This window comes from Nyctibius grandis (genome assembly GCF_013368605.1).
Source record: "Nyctibius grandis isolate bNycGra1 chromosome W unlocalized genomic scaffold, bNycGra1.pri SUPER_W_unloc_1, whole genome shotgun sequence".
Lineage (NCBI taxonomy): Eukaryota > Metazoa > Chordata > Aves > Nyctibiiformes > Nyctibiidae > Nyctibius > Nyctibius grandis.
The window spans coordinates 4,224,927-4,243,063 of NW_027167472.1; the positions used below are offsets into that span (position 1 = coordinate 4,224,927).

Consider the following 18,137-nt stretch of genomic DNA (forward strand, 5'->3'; position numbering starts at 1 on the left):
ATTGTCCCATTTTTGTATTCTAAGTTAGTCAAATTCATAGTTAAAATTTCCCATGGAATTCGTTCACCCACTGCCCTTGGTATTGGTAAACAAGCTGTAATCTGTGACACATTTTGTAAGTTGGCAAACTCCTTGATTAATCCTAACATCAAATTTTTTTCCTGAGTTTTCCTTGGGAGATATATCAATTGATCTGTTTCTGTTTGAAGGTCTGTGTCCCCATACCCTTTTGTTACACCATGTTGTCCAATTTTTATCTCAAACCAGGCTCCCACTAACAATAATTCCCAAATCAATATTAATTTCACAAGTATTACAAACTGATATCCAAAGTTAGGCATATTTCAGAGTCAATTTTGAAGTTTCAGCATCCCTTTTAACAATCCTCCACGCCGGCGGAGCTTTCTTCACTCTGGTATAATGTATCCACGCATTTGATTCAGCGATTTTTATGGCGATGAATGTAGTCAGCAACACCTGGAAAGGTCCTTTCCAACTTTCCTGAAGAGGTTCAGAAGTCCATATCTTTATATAAACGTAATCTCCCGGTTGAAAATCACGTACAGGATTTTCTAGACAGAGGTCTGTTCCACACAATCACACTCTGAAGCGCAGTTAGATATTTTCCTAAAGAAAGCAAATAGTTATATACATCTTGTTTCCCTTTTAAATACATATTTACATTTGGTTCAGGAGATTCATAAGGTTTTCCATACAACAGTTCATACGGACTAATTGATGTTTCACCTTTTGGTTGGATCCGTATCTGTAACAGGGCTAATGGAAGAGCCTGAGGCCATTTCAAATTGGTTTCTTGACATATTTTACTGATTTGTCTCTTTATTGTTTGATCCATTCTTTCTACCTTTCCACTAGATTGTGGCCTCCAAGGTATATGTAAATCCCAAGTAATTCCCAACACCTTACTGATATTTTGCACTACCTCTGCAATAAAATGTGGACCTCTATCTGAGGAAATTCCAATAGGTACTCCAAATCTCGGAAAGATTTCTTGTAACAACCATTTAATAACTTATTTTGCTTGATTTGTCCGACAGGGAAAGGCTTCTGGCCATCCTGAAAAAGTATCAACCCCTACCAGAATGTATCGATACCCATTTTGTCTAGGTAATTCCGAAAAATCTATTTGCCAATAATCTCCTGGTTCCATTCCTGATTTTAACACTCCCATTGGAAGTTTCTTTTTCACTAATGGCTTGTTCTTTAAACAAACCTCACATTTAGCAATCGTCTTCCTTGCCATTTCTAGCATCTTTACTGATACAATTTGTCTCTTTAGGGAAGTTAGTAATGCTTCTGCTCCCCAATGACATTCCCTATGTTTTGTCTGTATTATTTCCCTCATCAAAAGTGGTGGAATCACCACTTGACCTGTTGCTGTCACCCACCATCCAGCTAAATTTTTCCTTGCATTCAATAAATTTGTTAACTTCTCATCTTCTTGTGAATATTTAGGTTCTTCTCTAGGTAGGGTAATAGTCTTAGTAGGAATTAATGCCATTTGAAAGGCATCTTTCTTTGCTACTCTTTTAGCCATTCTGTCAGCTAGTTTATTTCCTATTGTTTCTTTTGAGTTTCCTGTCTGGTGGGCTTTATGCATGATTGCTACATTAGCTGGCTTCTGAACTGCTTGTATTAATTTCAAAATTTCTTCTTTGTATTTTATACTTGTTCCCTTGGAAGATAGTAATCCTCTTCCTTTCCACAGAATTCCATGGACATATACTACACCAAAGGCATATTTTGAATCAGTCCAGATATTTACTCTCTTTTCTTTGCTCAATTCTAACGCCCTTGTCAAGGCTATCAATTCTGCCTTTTGAGCTGAGATTGTGCAAGGTAAAGAATTTGCTTCTATGACAGAGTTTTCAGTTGTCACCGCATATCCTGCGTATCGAATTCCATCTTCCACAAAGCTGCTGCCATCTGTATACAGTTCCCAGTCAGGATCCTCCAACGGTGTATCCTTTAGATCCTCCCGACTGGAGTATGCATGTTCTATGATCGTTAGACAGTCATGGTTTAGTTGCCCTTCTTCCTGTACAGCACTCAAAAAGACTGCAGGATTGACAAGGTTAGTAATTTTCAGAATCACATCATCCTGTTCTGTTAAAATCACTTGGTACTTCATCATTCTGCTAGGGGATAGCCAGTGACCCCCCTTTTGTTCTAAAATGGTGATTACCATATGTGGTACATATACTGTTATCATTCTCCCCAAAGTCAATTTTCGTGCCTCTTGTATTAGCATTACCGTGGCTGCAACTGCTCGAAGGCAACTTGTCCATCCTTTACTTACAGTGTCCAGTTGTTTGGAGAAGTATCCTACCGGTCTCTTCCAGCTTCCCATCCTCTGAGTTAACACTCCAAGTGCAAGACGTTGTCTCTCATGAACAAACAGTTGGAAGTCCTTAGTCAAATCTGGAAGTCCTAGTGCTGGTGCAGTCATCAGGGCCCGTTTTAAATCCTGAAAGGCTCTTTGTTGTTCTGGGCCCCACACAAACGGTACAACTTTCTGAGCTTCATATAACGGTTTTGCTAACAGACCGTAATTCATTATCCAAAGTCGACACCACCCCGTCATTCCTAGAAAAGCTCTCAGTTCATGCACATTTCTAGGTTCAGGGATGCCACAAATTGCCTCTTTACGGTCCGTTCCCAATTGCCTCTGTCCTTGAGTGATCTCAAATCCTAAATAAATTACAGTCTGGCTCGCTATTTGAGCCTTATTTCTAGATACTTTGTACCCACTTAGTCCAAGAAAGTTTAAAAGGTCTATTGTTACCTTTACACAAGTGGATCTTGTTTCTGTAGCAATCAGGATGTCATCTACATATTGTAGAAGTAAATGTCCAGGTTTTAGTTCTGAATCACTTTGTTTCCACTGTTCAAGCTCCTTTGCTAACTGGTTACCAAAGATCGTCGGACTGTTTTTAAATCCTTGGGGTAACCTTGTCCATGTCAGTTGCATCTTCCGTCCTGTCTGCAGATTTTCCCATTCAAAAGCAAACAGTTTTCGACTTTCCTTCTTCAAGGGTATGCAAAAGAAAGCATCCTTTAAATCAAGCACTGTAAACCACCGATAATTTTCTCTTAATGCAGTTAAGAGTGTGTACGGGTTTGCCACGACAGGATGTATGTCTTTAACAGCTCTCAAATCCTGAACTAACCTGTATTCACCTGAAGGTTTCTTTACTGATAAGATTGGAGTGTTATATTCTGATTCACATTCTTCTAGAATTCCGTATTTTAAAAACTTGTCAATTATTCTTTTAACTCCCTGTCTCACCTCTGGTTTAATTGGATATTGTTTAATCCTTACTGGTTTTGCTTGATCCTTTAATTCTGTTTTTACAGGCTGTGCTACCTTAGACTTCCCAGGTATGTCTGTATTCCAGACTGTTGGTATAACAGCCTCATCTATTTCCTGGGGTATTTCTAATTCTTTTACCCTTTCTTGTATCATCAATATTTCTCCTGTCTTTGATTCTGGAATTTTCAGAAAGACTTCACCTTCCTCAAAAACTATTTGTGCGTTTAATTTAGATAACAAATCTCATCCTAGCAAAGGTATCGGACAATCTGGTATATACAAGAATTCGTGTGTGATAATTTTACTTCCAAATTTTAAGTCTAGGGGTTGTAGGAATGGCTTGTTTTCTTCTTTCCCTGTGGCACCAATTATTTTAGCAGATTTATTTCCCAACTTTCCTTTACAAACATTTAGAACAGAATATGTTGCCCCAGTGTCCACCAGAAATTTGACTCCTTCATTTCCCAGCTTAATTGTAACCAGAGGTTCAGCTGGGTTCCCCTCCTGTCCTCCTCATTCATCTAAAGTCATCATTCTCCTTGCCTCTCTTTTATTTGCTTCTTGATCTTGTCATTCTCTTTTCTGGTGCCCCTCCTCTTTGCAATACGCACACTGATTAATCCCGAGGGTATTTGACCCTCGTTCTCCAGTTTCTAAAGCCTCCTCTTCCCCTAGCTCGATCTCTGCCTCTTGTAACATTTCCTGTTAATGCAGCTATCAGTCTGCTTTCTTTAATCCTTTCTTTCTTTTCCTTTCTCTGTTCTTCCTCCTTTTCTCGGTTATTATATACCTTCCAAGCTGTTTCAAGCATTTCATTTAAACTTCTCGAATCCTCCCTCTCTAATTTTTGCAGTTTCCTCTTTATAACTGGCGCTGATTGTCCCATGAATATTAAAGCCAATTGTTGTTGTTCTGCTTCTGTCTCTAATTTCAAATCAGTAAACTTCCTGGCCATTTCTTTCAGTCTCTAAAAACACTGAGGGTGATTCATTTTTGTCTTGTTTCACCTCATATAATTGAGACCAATTTAAAGCTCTTGGCATTGCATGTTTCACCCCATACAGCACCCACTTTTGGTACTGACTTAGCTTCCTCCTGTTCTCTGTTACATTCGGATCCCATTGAGGGTTTCCTGTAGGAAAATTTTGCTCCAGTGTTCCGGTAAGCAAGCCATTTGTGTGTGCAGCTTCTGCCTGTGCCTTTCCAGTTTTTAACACCATCTGTTTTTCTGTAATATCCAATAAATTATCCTATATCACTTGTATATCATTCCAATCAGGATCCTGTGTCTTAATAATTGTTTCTACGACCCTTCCTACCCTTTCTGGATCCTCCCTATACATTCCTGCTGCCTGTTTCCATGCCATCAAATCCATAACAGAAAACGGCACTTTTACATACACTGGCCCCTGCTGCCCTACTCCCTGTCTTAAAGGAGCTATTAATTGGGATTGTTGCCTAGTTCTTCGGGCTTGATAAGGGACATAACTCCTTTTCCTTTTTTTTTTACTTGCTATTTGATCTGGGTGTGAGCTGTCCTGGGGGTTGAGAAATTCTTTGCCTGTGAGCTGTCCTAGGGGTTGAGGAACTCTTTAATTCTTTATCTTATCAGCCTGATGTGAAAATTAACTGCCTAAGCGTATCTCAATAGAACAAGTTGCAGAACATTAAGGTTATACAAAACCCATCGAGAACTGGTCTTGCGGTTTGAGCCAAGATGTTACCACGCCCGTGCAAGAAGAAAAGGTGAGAAGTGCACAGCGAGGAAGACATACGGCCTTCATCCCTGAGACCCCGGCCCACGACCACCAGGAGGAACTTATTATAATAAAGACTGCCTTCTCGGGGAAAGTCATGAATATGTATAGGCGTCCTTGAAATTATGATGAATATGTAACACTTTGCCACATAAATACAAGCTGAATTACCACGAAGGTGCACACGATTTTGGTGGGTCTACCCCCCGTGCTGCCCAGCGCTGAATAAACATGCCTACTTTACAACCTTGCCGGTTGTGGAGTCTGTTTTCCGCACGTCAGGCTATTGGTGAATAAATTCCTGACGAACCTTCTCCAGGATCTTCCTCCTCTCATCCTGTGCTATCGGGTTCATCTACCCTTTGTTCTATTCTATCTGCATTCCTCCCCGTGGGTGCTATTTCTAATTCCACTTCATCTTCTCTCGGTACAGTACACCTAATACATCTCTTGCCAATATCACAAGCAGAACAACAACTTTTAATTTTCCTTTTTTCTGAGGCTAGTGTCATTACTAGATTGTCCCGATTAATTAATTTACATTCATTTTGCCAATCAGTTCCTTGTCTCAAATAAAAGAACAAATCTACATACGGTACTTCACTTTCCTTCCCTCCTGCAAAACAGCATTAATTGTAGTATAGTGTTATATTTCAATGTTCCATTCCTTGGCCACTTTTCCTGATCTTCCAAAACATACAATGGCCACCAATTATTACAATACTCTGTCATTTGGCTTTTACGCAAGTCCTCATGTAACTCTCCCCAGTGTGATAGCAAACATCCTAACGGTGAGGTTTTTGGTATTTTTCATCCAATATTAAATTTCCTGCACTTTTACTCTTAAACAATTTTACAAATCCTGATGCCATGTTACCAATTTTTTTTCTTTTTTTTTCTTTTTTTTCTTTTTTTTTTTTTTTTTTTTTTTAAAACCCAAATCAAACGCTTCGTCTGTCTCCGACCAAGCCCCTCGCGGGACGTTGGAACTGCGGATTGGGACTCCGCACTCGCTTCGTGCTTATATGCACGTCTCAGTCACACACTCACACACTCAATAAAATTCACAATTACACAATCACCCGACAGAAAAACCAAAACTCGAGTTTCCCAAATTCCAAATGCCTAGGCAACCAAAACCAAAACCAAATGTCCAACCCTGCAATAGCTTTCGCTTATGACTGACGGGCAGACTACCAACATCTAATTCAGCAACAGCTGATTAGACCCAAAGCGGGCGCCCTGAGCCCCAACCCTGTGAAGCTTTCACCGCGCCTTACGGGCAGGCTATCCAGAACCAGACCAGAATTTGTAAAGATGTGCCTCACCTTTCCAAGGGACATTGCGAGGAGCTATCGTGAGTCGAGGGTGATGCTTCTCCTCTGAGAATTCCTCGGTGCCGGCTGGAGCTTGATCAGCACTCGATCTCCTTCAGTCTCACTCGCAAGGTCCCATCTGGGTCGCCAAAACTGTCACCGAAATCGGGAATAAAACCTCTTAACATCAATGTAGTATTAAGAAGCAGGCACACCTTTATTGCAGCGCTGGGGACACAGGGGATAGCTCCACCTTACATGTCCACCTTAGCATCAAAATTTAAGGATTTTTATATACTTTTTCAGTCAAGTCATTGTTACATAACCTCTACATTGATTGGTTTCACCCATCATACAATCACATCAATATTTTAATTTTATTATAATCATTGCTTAGCTCTACTGGCCGATATCCTTAATATTTAAATCAAGATAGGAAGGGTAAGGGGATTTCCAAGTAGCATTACTGGTGTTCATTGTATTTAACTAGCATCCATGTCGGTCTCCTAACAAAACAAAAAGTCCAGTAACTTACCTAGTGGGGTGTCTATGGTTACCTGTTTAAAATTTAACAATCCTATAGCTCACTCTATAGATTCTAAAGCAGAACACAGCACTTCTTCTATTATTATACCTATTCTATTAAACTTATCTTCTTATGATTTTATATTAAATTTCATTTAATTTCAAATACTTATAACACTGCTGGTTAGTGCATATATTAAGTTCAGCATCTGAGGTTAAGCCTGAAGATTATGAAATAATTAATGTCTCAGCTGTTTGTTTCCTCATTAGTTACTAAGATATTATCTTGGAAATCTCCATGGTCCAGTTGAATCTCTTCAGAAGTTCTCTAATATTCTTGCTGGATTGTTCATATTTGTCACAGCCCCTTCAAAACAATAAATGGGGCTGTCACTTCCTTCTGTGGACTTTGAATCAGGCTATGCAGGATGGGAAGGCATGAACTTCTCGAGTACACCAGGCTGTTTTCCTTGGTTATACTGATTAAACAACTTTCCATGAGTTGTTGGAGTCAGCTATGGTGGGCATTTGTTACTTGGCATTTTGATCTTATTTTTTCTGATTGTCCTGGTTTGGCCCAAACCAGACCCATTAGTCTTAGAGAAACCAGGATCGCTGCTGAATTCCTCACTGCTTGTGGGTGAGGAGCTGAGGGGGGGGTCGCGCCTGCAGGGGGGAGCAGATGGAGCAGGTGGCCCAGAATTGACCAACAAGATATTCCATCCCACACACGTCATTCTCACTTTCCTATTTATCACTAACCCACTGCCTCCTGGAGGTGGGGCCCAGGAGGGAGGGGCCCTCCTGTCTCCCACTGATTGGTACCAGCTTTGCCAATTCTCCAGTTAAAAGCCTGCAGGTGTGATGGCAGGGGGAGCTATTGCATTTTGTCCTCTGCCTGTGCTAGGTGGAGCTACTGCATTTTCCCCTCTGCCCGTGCTGAGGGAGCAACTCTGCCCGAGGAGGATTTCCAAGCTCTTGATCTTGGTTTTGTATATATTTGTATATATTTGATTATTACTATTATTGTTATTATACTCTTTTTTCATTATTATAGTTTATTAAAACTGTTCTAACTTTCCAACCCATAAGTCTCTCTCCCTTTTCCCTTTCCCTTAGGGTGGGGGGGGAGAGGGTTAACAGAGAGCATCTGCCACTGGGTTAATAGCCAGCCCAGCTTTAAACCGTGACACTGATTTTTTTGGGGGGAGTGACTGTATCAAAATCACTTGGGGAATAAACTAAATCTTGATAGAAGAGTTTCTCTGTTCACTTTGGCTCCAGTCTATTGAAGCATACAGAGGGAGCGGTGGGTCCTTATTCACTGATACTCAGTAGCTTTTCTGCATGAAGGTCTAATTTGCACCAGTAGGAAATCAGGCATAGAGAAAGCTGGACTCTGTTTTTCCTCCTCTGCTGTCTCCCCTGTTTCACTCTGCAGGGTACCTATCTGGGGAAGAAGGGCAGCTGTACAGGAGATGGCACTTCAAAAGCTCTTCACTGACAGTATTCATCTGTATAAGGGCTACAACAACATTATCACTTTAGTCCAGCTGAAGAATGCATCTTTGAAATAAGTCTCATCCTTGATCCCATCTTCCCTACCTTGGTTTCATATTGCACAGTAATCTTGAAGCTTGTCAACTGGATTCCTGGAAATGAAACCAAAGATGTCCTCCAGGAGCTCATCTAATTTGCCTCAACTGCTAATGGGCATTTAGTCCAGATGGCTGGGATAGAGCTGGTTCTCAGTTACTCTCCCCTCAAGTGTGTACAGAGTGGACCCTGGATCTCAGCATCAGCTGGTTCACTTCCCAGGTCCACTCAAGCCACTCCTCACTACTTGCTACTGCAGACATAGGTAAGGACATTCTATGCAACTTTCCTGGAGCATGTCTTGTAGAAGATGGGGGACTCTCATATATTGTGTGTAACTTCTACTGGTTATGGTAGTACAGTTGTGACAGCAAAACAAGATCATAACTATTGCACTGGTACCTCCCAGGAAGGTGTCAAACAATATCAGAGCAGCCAACACAATGTTTTCAGGAATGAAAGTAACCAAATACATGAGTGACAGAACTCACCTTAGTGCATGAAGCTGAAAGGAACTGGAAAATGGAGGTGCACCTCAGCCAGTTTGAACCTTTTTATAGACCTTCCTTCCCTTCTGCATACACACACACACACACACCAACAAGCAAGCAAACACATCGGTCTGACTTACTTTAATAAAATAAACAAAGAGCCAGCAGATATCAGACCTGAATTTTTGCTGCCAACTAGTGGATCCATCTAGAGAGGACTAGAAATGGGTTTTAGTCCTGAATTTTGTCTGCTTGTTGGCCTAAGTCCTCACCCATCTGCTATTACAGAGGGAGCCTTGGTTGTAAACATGTGAAACTCTATTGGCATCTGTGGAATTGCCTATGTTCTTCTTCCAGATCAATGAGTAAGGTTTTCTGTTTGACAGGATGCTGCTTCTTCCAAGCCTTAAGCAACGTATGGAAAGAATTAGTGAATCAAATGAATCTTAGAGGTGTCAGATGCTTTGGAAAACTGCCCCATAATCTAACCAAATAACTTTGTTTAAATTAAACACTTCCCAGAATGCTTTATTGCAAAGCAAATATACGTATGTAACAAAGGGGGCATTTTACTAACGTTCAGTACAGTGCAAATTAACAAGTAGGTCATAATTTCAAAATAATGAATGTGTGTCAATTATGTTTACATTTCAGTAAATACACATGGTCTAGATTTAGAAGTGATTATGATGGCAAGGACAAGTTCTTCAGTGAGAATCAAGACCGAAAAAACAGGATATGGAGAAAAGTACTGAAGGATTTGCACTGTTTTTTAATGCTCATATTCAAGATTTTTCAATGAGAAAATACTAAAATCATAGAACAAAAAATTAGTAGCAAAGAGAGATGACACACAAAAAGCAAGAAATATAGCAGTAGTATTTACAGTCAAGGCAAAAAAGGTGAAGGCAGAAGTTAGGGACAAATGAGAAGGCAATCAGTAGCACACAAGGTTGTATTTCCATTATAATAGAGACAGACTGCTCACAACTGCTTTCACAAATCCATGGGGAAAGAGATCAGATCATAGCAATCAATGCTCCAAAACATAACCACACACCTGACAACCAGTGTCCAAGTGTCAATGTTACATGGGGAGGTAACAACCCAGTGGGGGTTGAGGCATTGCAATGCCTCAATTTAGGATGCAGGACTCCTGGATCTCCCACTTTGCGGGGAAGTGCTTTAACCTTGAGGCCCCTGTAGGTAGTTGTCTCCATTTAGCCTGCATCCAGGACTAAACAATAACCAGCTGTTCTATCACCCAATGACCCCTCCCCAGCCAAGAAAGGGAATCAGGAAAAGGAAGGAGAATCGTGGGTTGAAATGGAAACAGATTTAATAAAATAAGAAAACCAATATTGATACTAATGCTAATATAAAATACATAGGGTTATACTCAGCCCATACAGTGTTCGTGAGCTGCGCACTCCCATCAGTGAATACCAGATGTCAAACACTGCGAGCACCACAGCTCCAGCGAAAGCACGACGGTCACAACGAACGGGAGAGTAGGCCTAGGGAGCAGAGTGACAGGCGAGACCCTGCAGGGATGGCAACCATTGAGGAGAGAGCCATCCCCAGCAAACTTTCCAGTTTATAGTGAACATGACGTTTATGTTATAGAATACTGCCATTGGCCAGCCTGGGCCAGCTGCCCTGGCTTTCGCTCCTCCTAGTTTAAGCACCTGGCTAACTTGAAACTGCTAATGGCCTTGATCACCATGGAAACCCACATACCATGGCTGGCAGCAAACTAAAACAGAGTTGTTCAGGTCTGTGCTCCTTAGCCAGGAAGGTTTCTCTAACTAGGCTTTTGGTTTAAGTAAAAGTTTCCTGTTGGTAATCTAGAAACTTATCTAAACAGTAGTTTTGTTTACCTCTCTCTTTCACTGAAACGGAGACAACCTGTGATCTATTGCTTTAAGACAATTTTCTATGACCAGCTCTTGTGATTTTTTTACTTGCCAGAACTTGGTGTAAGCTAGTATCACCTCTTGTCAGCAATCATTTGGCAAGGGGCACCCTCATTATCATGTCCTGAGATATCTGGGCCCTACAAGTATTAGTGGTGCTTGTTCAGCACTCTGTATGTGATGAATCCAACTTTTCCTGAAATGTGTTATTTCAGTCAGTGCTTAATTCTCTGATAACGTGAGGCTCACTATTGATGCCCAAATCTCACCTTCAAACTATAAACTGGTATTTTATCTTGATAAATTCTGAAGTCTGCCAATGATGACAAATTAGAATGAAAAGACCTCAAGGATAATAGATGAGAAAAAAATAAGTTACTATGGGATTGAGAACATGCATCCTGGTTTTCAAGGATGTACCAAGCACAACATATCAGCACAATCTACTGCCAGAAGGGACAAACTTCACAGTTTCTACATACTGTCTTGGGAATATTTTTACAGTGAGCTATGAAAATTCACCTGCGTTTCTGGTACCTAAGTGAAATAACTGAGCAATTGGCTGCATAGGTTCCATAATGTGGAGCCTAAAATGAGTCTGCAGTGAGAGAGAAATTAAGACACTTAACCAAGATGACCTTTTCATTTCACTGAAGATACTCAGAAGCAATATGTTCAGCCATGGACAGCTTTTCTAAAACAAAACTCCTTTGTTTAAAATTCAGTTACAATTTTTAAGTGACAACAGAGCTTTTACCTATCACATAATTTCCAAAATACCAGGCACTTCAAGTGAAGAAGTGAGTTTTAAAGATATCCTTGATGTTATAATATCTGTCTAACAATCCAATGCATCCTTCTTAGCAAACACAAAGCAATTCAGACTTCCCCATGGCACTTCTGTTTATTTCTCGATTTTATTTACCACTGACTTAATCTCAGGATCCTAGTTATTTTAAGGCTACTAGCAAATAGATAATGTGAGAAGTGAAAAATGACTCGTGTCAGAATAAAGAGGAAAAAGTAGAGACTTCTTGGCAATGTATAAGTAAGTGACCACAAAATACTAAGCCACTGTGATGAGGAGAAACTAACACTTAAGGGTTAATAACAGGACCATCAGGACCATTGTTTAGCTTAAGCTATAAATCTATAGTCTCAGACCCTAGATAGGAACTAACTACTAACCACAGGAAAAACATAAGATAAGATAGAGTAGAATGTATACAAGGAAGGGACCCGTCAAGGAAATCACATAACTGCTGTCAAAAGAAAGCTGATCTCAGCAAGTTTTGCAGTTGGGGTAAAAAGTGCACAGCGAGGAAGACATAAGGCCTTCATCCTTGAGACCCCGGCCCACGACCACCAGGAGAAACTGCGTGCGCAACCAGGAGGAATTAAAGGTGGAGACTATGGAAATGATTTCCTGGGGCTCACTATAATAAAGACCACCTTTCCGGGACAGTCATGAATATGTATAGGCGTCCTTAAAATTATGATGAATATGTAACACTTTACCACATAAATACAAAATGAATTACTGTGAAAGGCGCGCACGATTTTGGTGGGATTACCCCCCGTGCTGCCCAGCGCTGTTTTGCCTTTGCTTTACAATAAACCGAAATTATGATTGGCGTTTCAGACTGAGGCTCGTTTCTCACAAATTTGGTGACCCCGACGTGATTACCCCACTACGGTGGGTTCCCGGAGACCACATACGGGAGGCGCCCCGCCGATTTTGGTGGCCCGGCTCGGACCCTGGGATCCTAACGTGGTGCGGATAATAGAACACAATAATTGCAAGGCAAAGGCAAGGTTGGAGCTCCCGGATGCTGCAGCTTGGCCCATAATTCTTGTGCATGAAGACCCGAATAAGAAAAAGGACTGTAACTATTATTCGGTTGGGCGGATAAAGAGGTCAGTGCGTGGTGTGTGTGTGAGACGTAAATCGGTCAGTCCGAAATCTACGAAGCGAGAGTGGAGTCCTTCTAGCCGCGGTTCCGTCCCTCCGCGAGGAGATCGGCCGGCGAAGGGACGAAGCGAGAGTTTCAACTCTCAATGTCAACTCAATGAAGTCTTGCTCAACCAACTTGATAGCCTTTTATGAGGATGTTACCCGGTGGATAGATGATGGTAAAGCTGTGGATGTGGTCTATCTCGATTTCAGTAAAGCGTTTGACACGGTCTCCCACAGCATCCTCGCAGCTAAACTGGGGAAGTGTGGTCTGGATGATCGGGTAGTGAGGTGGATTGTGAACTGGCTGAAGGAAAGAAGCCAGAGAGTAGTGGTCAGCGGGACAGAGTCCAGTTGGAGGTCTGTGTCTAGCGGAGTTCCGCAAGGGTCGGTTCTGGGACCAGTTCTATTCAATATATTCATTAATGACTTGGATGAGGGATTAGAGTGCGCTGTCAGCAAGTTCGCTGATGACACAAAACTGGGAGGAGTGGCTGATGTGCCGGAAGGCTGTGCAGCCATTCAGAGAGACCTGGACAGGCTGGAGAGTTGGGCGGGGAGAAATTTAATGAAATATAACAAGGGCAAGTGTAGAGTCCTGCATCTGGGCAAGAACAACCCCATGTACCAGTACAAGTTGGGGGCAGACCTGTTGGAGAGCAGCGTAGGGGAAAGGGACCTGGGGGTCCTAGTGGACAACAGGATGACCATGAGCCAGCAGTGTGCCCTTGTGGCCAAGAAGGCCAATGGCATCCTGGGGTGTATTAGAAGGGGTGTGGTCAGCAGGTCGAGAGAGGTTCTCCTCCCCCTCTACTCTGCCCTGGTGAGGCCGCATCTGGAGTATTGTGTCCAGTTCTGGGCCCCTCAGTTCAAGAAGGACAGGGAACTGCTAGAGAGAGTCCAGCGCAGAGCCACGAAGATGATTAAGGGAGTGGAACATCTCCCTTATGAGGAGAGGCTGAGGGAGCTGGGTCTCTTTAGCTTAGAGAAGAGGAGACTGAGGGGTGACCTCATTAATGTTTATAAATATGTAAAGGGCAAGTGTCAAGAGGATGGAGCCAGGCTCTTCTCAGTGACATCCCTTGACAGGACAAGGGGCAATGGGTGCAAGCTGGAGCACAGAAGGTTCCACTTAAATTTGAGGAAAAACTTCTTTACGGTGAGGGTGACTGAACACTGGAACAGGCTGCCCAGAGAGGTTGTGGAGTCTCCTTCTCTGGAGACATTCAAAACCCGCCTGGACGCGTTCCTGTGTGATATGGTCTAGGCAATCCTGCTCCGGCAGGGGGATTGGACTAGATGATCTTTCGAGGTCCCTTCCAATCCCTACCATTCTGTGATTCTGTGATTCTGTGATTCTGTGATTAATGAATATATTGAATAGAACTGGTCCCAGTACCGACCCTTGAGGGACTCCGCTAGACACAGGCCTCCAACTGGACTCTGTCCCATTGATCACCACTCTCTGGCTTCTTTCCTTCAGCCAGTTCACAATCCACCTCACTACCCGATCATTCAGACCACACTTCCTCAGTTTAGCTGCGAGGATGCTGTGGGAGACCGTGTCAAACGCTTTACTGAAATCAAGATAGACCACATCCACAGCTTTACCATCATCTATCCACCGGGTTACATATAGGAAAAGGAATAGACATATATATCTATAGAATAATACTGTAAATCAAGTGTCCCAATCATCCTGTCAGGGAATGAAACCACTCAGCCAGCCAGGCATAATCAGTAGATTGTTCCATTGGATGCTATAAGTCCTGGAGATGTTGAATGTTGTCCTCTGTGCTGGCTGGTTCATCAGTGATGTTGAGGTTGCATTTATGGTGTTGGAGGAGGAAATAGTCCATTGTCAATCAATGTTGTAATGTTCATTGGCATACAGTCGTTACCTACTCAGAAAAAATAGCAAAGGAAAAACATTAATATCACAATCACTTAGCATAATATAATTGTATAATACAGCTACTGGCATGCTAATGAGACACATCGTTAAAAGATCTGCAGCTGTTGATCTTCCCTTAATATAAAAAGCAGATGAGTTAGTTACACAAAATCTAAGTATTTACATGTTGGCCTTGCAGAAATGTATCCAGGGCATGTGCTTTTTTCAGATTGAACTTCAGTTCGATGTTGAGTTTGTGACAGCAATAAAACCGTTCCAATGCTATCTCCTCTAGAGAAGGTACAGGTAGTCATCAAAGATGCCTGAAATACAAGAACTCGAGAATCCAATATTAACAAAAGATGTAAAATAAGAGGAGAAGTACATGCCAATCTATTCCCAAAAATTGTATGGTGGTACTAGGGCCCTGTATAATTGCCCAGCCTTGGTCCTTTAAATGCACTTTCAGTGATTCAGCAGCTGCTGCTGTGGAAGACCCTCGGCCTGCAAACAGCTGTGCTTTACTTGGGGAGCAGAAGATTTTTATCCTCTGTCTCCAGGGCCCCCACCTCATTCATCAGTGGGCCTACATTGCCTCTAGTGTTGGCTTTACCTGCAATGTATTTGAAGAAGCCCTTTCTGTTGTCCTTGACCTCTCTTGCAAGGTTTAATTCCAAGGAGGCCTTAGCTTTCCTAGTTGCCTCCCTACATCCTCTGACAACAGACTTATATTCCTCCCAAGTGGCCAGCCCCTCCTTCCATGATCTGTACACTCTCTTCTTCCACTTGAGTTTGCCCAGCAGTTCCCTGTTTAACCATGCAGGTCTCCTGGTACCCTTCCTTGACTTCCTACTTGTTGGGATGCTCTGATCTTGAGCTCGGAAGAAGCAGTCCTTGAATGCTAACCAACTATCTTGGGCCCCCTTACCTTCTAGTACCCTGTCCCATGGGATTTCCCCTAGCAATTGCTTGAAAAGGCCAAAGTTGGCCCTCCTGAAGTCCAGGGTTGTGATTCTGCTAGCTATTCTGTTCCTGCCACATGAGATCCTGAACTCTACCATCTCATGTTCACTACAACCAAGGCTGCCCTCAACCTTCACCTCTTCAACCAGACCCTCCTTGTTAGTGAGGATCAGATCCAGCAGCGCTCCTCTCCTAGTTGGCTCATCCACCATTTGCATCAGAAAGTTATCATCAATGCACTGGAGGAACCTCCTGGACTGAGGATGGCTGGATGAGTAGGCCTCCCAGCAAATATCAGGGTAGTTGAAATCCCCCACAACAACCAGGCCCTGTAATTGACAGACTGCTCTCAGCTGCCTGTAGAAGGCCTCATCACCCTCCTCATCCTGATCTGGTGGCCTGTAATAGACACCCACAACAGTATCACCCCTGCCAGCCTGCCCCTTAATTTGCACCCACAAACTCTCAACTCGCTCCTGATCCGCCCCTGGACAGAACTCAATACATTCTAGCTGCTCACTCACATAAAGAGCAACTCCACCACCTCTCCTTAGTGGCCTGTCTTTCCTGAACAAGACATAGCCATCCATGACCACATTCCAGTCATGCGAGTTGTCCCACCAAGTCTCTGTAATTGCCACTAGATCATAGCCCCCCGACCGAACACGGATTTCCAACTCCTCCTGTTTATTCCCCATGCTGCGTGCATTGGTGTATAGGCATTTCAGGGAGCGAGCTGAGCACACTGATTTCACCCCAGGGGGATGGGAGGCCTCCTGGTCTACCTCAACACTAGAGCGTTGCCCCAGTGGTGCAAGCCCAGCTACTACCCCATCCCCCTTCGAATCTAGTTTAAGGCTCTCTGAACGAGCCCTGCTAATTCCTGTCCCAGAACCCTTTTGCCCCTACGGCATAAACCTTTCCCATGTATTACGGTCACGCCTGGTGTCTTATAAAACCAGCCATTATCAAAGAACCCAAAGCCCTGCCTGTAGCACCAGTCTCGTAGCCAGGCATTAATAGAGAGAATCCTACTATTCCATCCCACGTCATCACCTGAAAATGGAAGGAGGGAGGAGAAAACAACTTGTGCCCCAGACTCTTTCACCAACTGTCCTAGGGCCTTGAAGTCTTTCTTCATCCCCCTCAGACTACGGGATGCAGCTTCTTCCCCACCTGTCTGGAAGATCAGCAGGGGGTAGTAGTCTGTGGCCTTCACCAGGTTGGGGAGTTTCCTGGTGATATCCCTGATTCGGGCTCCAGGCAGGCTGCAGACCTCCCTGTGATGGGGGTCAGCTCTGCATATTGGGCCCTCAGATCCCTTTAGGAAGGAGTCTCCAACCACTAAAACTCTTCTCTTCTTCCTTGTGAAGGAGGTAGCTATACGCCCGTCAGGTTTTTCTGACTGTGGTGGGACCTCTGATATAGGTTGCCTCTCCACCACATCCCCATTGGACCAGCTGTATTCCACTAGGGCTTCATATCTATTGCTCAGAGGCACCTGTGGAGGCAAGGTAGGCAAGGAGGGCACTCGCCTTTTGCCACGGCCATAGACTTGCCTCCACTCACTCCTCTCCTCTAGGACCTTGGGAAAAGGTCGGTGCCGGGACGGGTGGATAAGAAGGGACCTCGGGAATAATGGGACAGAGTTCTAGTAGAGGAACAAATCCCATGCGGGGGAATCCCCGGAAGAAAGGGAGCAAAAATATACCAGACATACCCCCAGACAGTCCATTGGGGGTAAAACTTGCAAACTGGGACAACGAAGCCAGTACCTGGGATAAGGATAAAGTTAAAATGATACAGTATTGTATGATAGCATGGGCCAGAGAGAAAATAAGATCAGATGATTTATACTGGCCTCAGTACGGATCCTTTGAAGGGTGGATCTGTCAGGCTCTTAATTTACATGTAAACAGTAAAGAACCCTTCAGTCAGGAAGAAAGTGATTACGCCGCGTGCTGGAAGGGGGAAATTTGGCCAAAACAAGCCGGCATATATAAACTCAAGGAAAAACCAGAATCTGAGGAATCAAAATGGGACCCTCTCAATCACTTACCCCCCCCTTACAACCCAGCCACAGCGGCCCCGGCAGCGGCGGCTCCGGCCCCGATCCTGGCGGCTCCGGCCCCGGCAGCGGCGTCTCCGGCCCCGATCCCGGCGGCACCTCCTATGTCACATAACACCCGACCAAGGAGGAACAGACAAGGAGGAAATGCGAATATATTAGTGATAGAAGAACACGAGGGTCTGTCGGAAACAGAAACAGAGCAACCAGAAGGAAACACTGTAAATAATCAGGCTTTAATCTATCCGTTGAGAGAGGTCCCTCTGGGAGGGGCCCAAGGGGGCATAGGATATGTAAATGCCCCTCTAAGCTCCACAGAGGTA

At 43.4% G+C, this 18,137-nt stretch overlaps 1 protein-coding gene across 1 annotated transcript in view; it reads left to right on the plus strand.

The window, feature by feature from the left end:
* Window positions 1–17,929, plus strand: part of LOC137677096 (multicilin-like) — a 55,519-nt gene extending 37,590 nt beyond the window's left edge. Inside the window, 2 exon segments of the mRNA XM_068424278.1 lie at window positions 12,801–12,852; window positions 17,824–17,929. Of these exon segments, the coding sequence (XP_068280379.1) occupies window positions 12,801–12,852; window positions 17,824–17,929 (158 nt within the window).
* The last annotated feature ends 208 nt before the right edge of the window (window positions 17,930–18,137 follow it).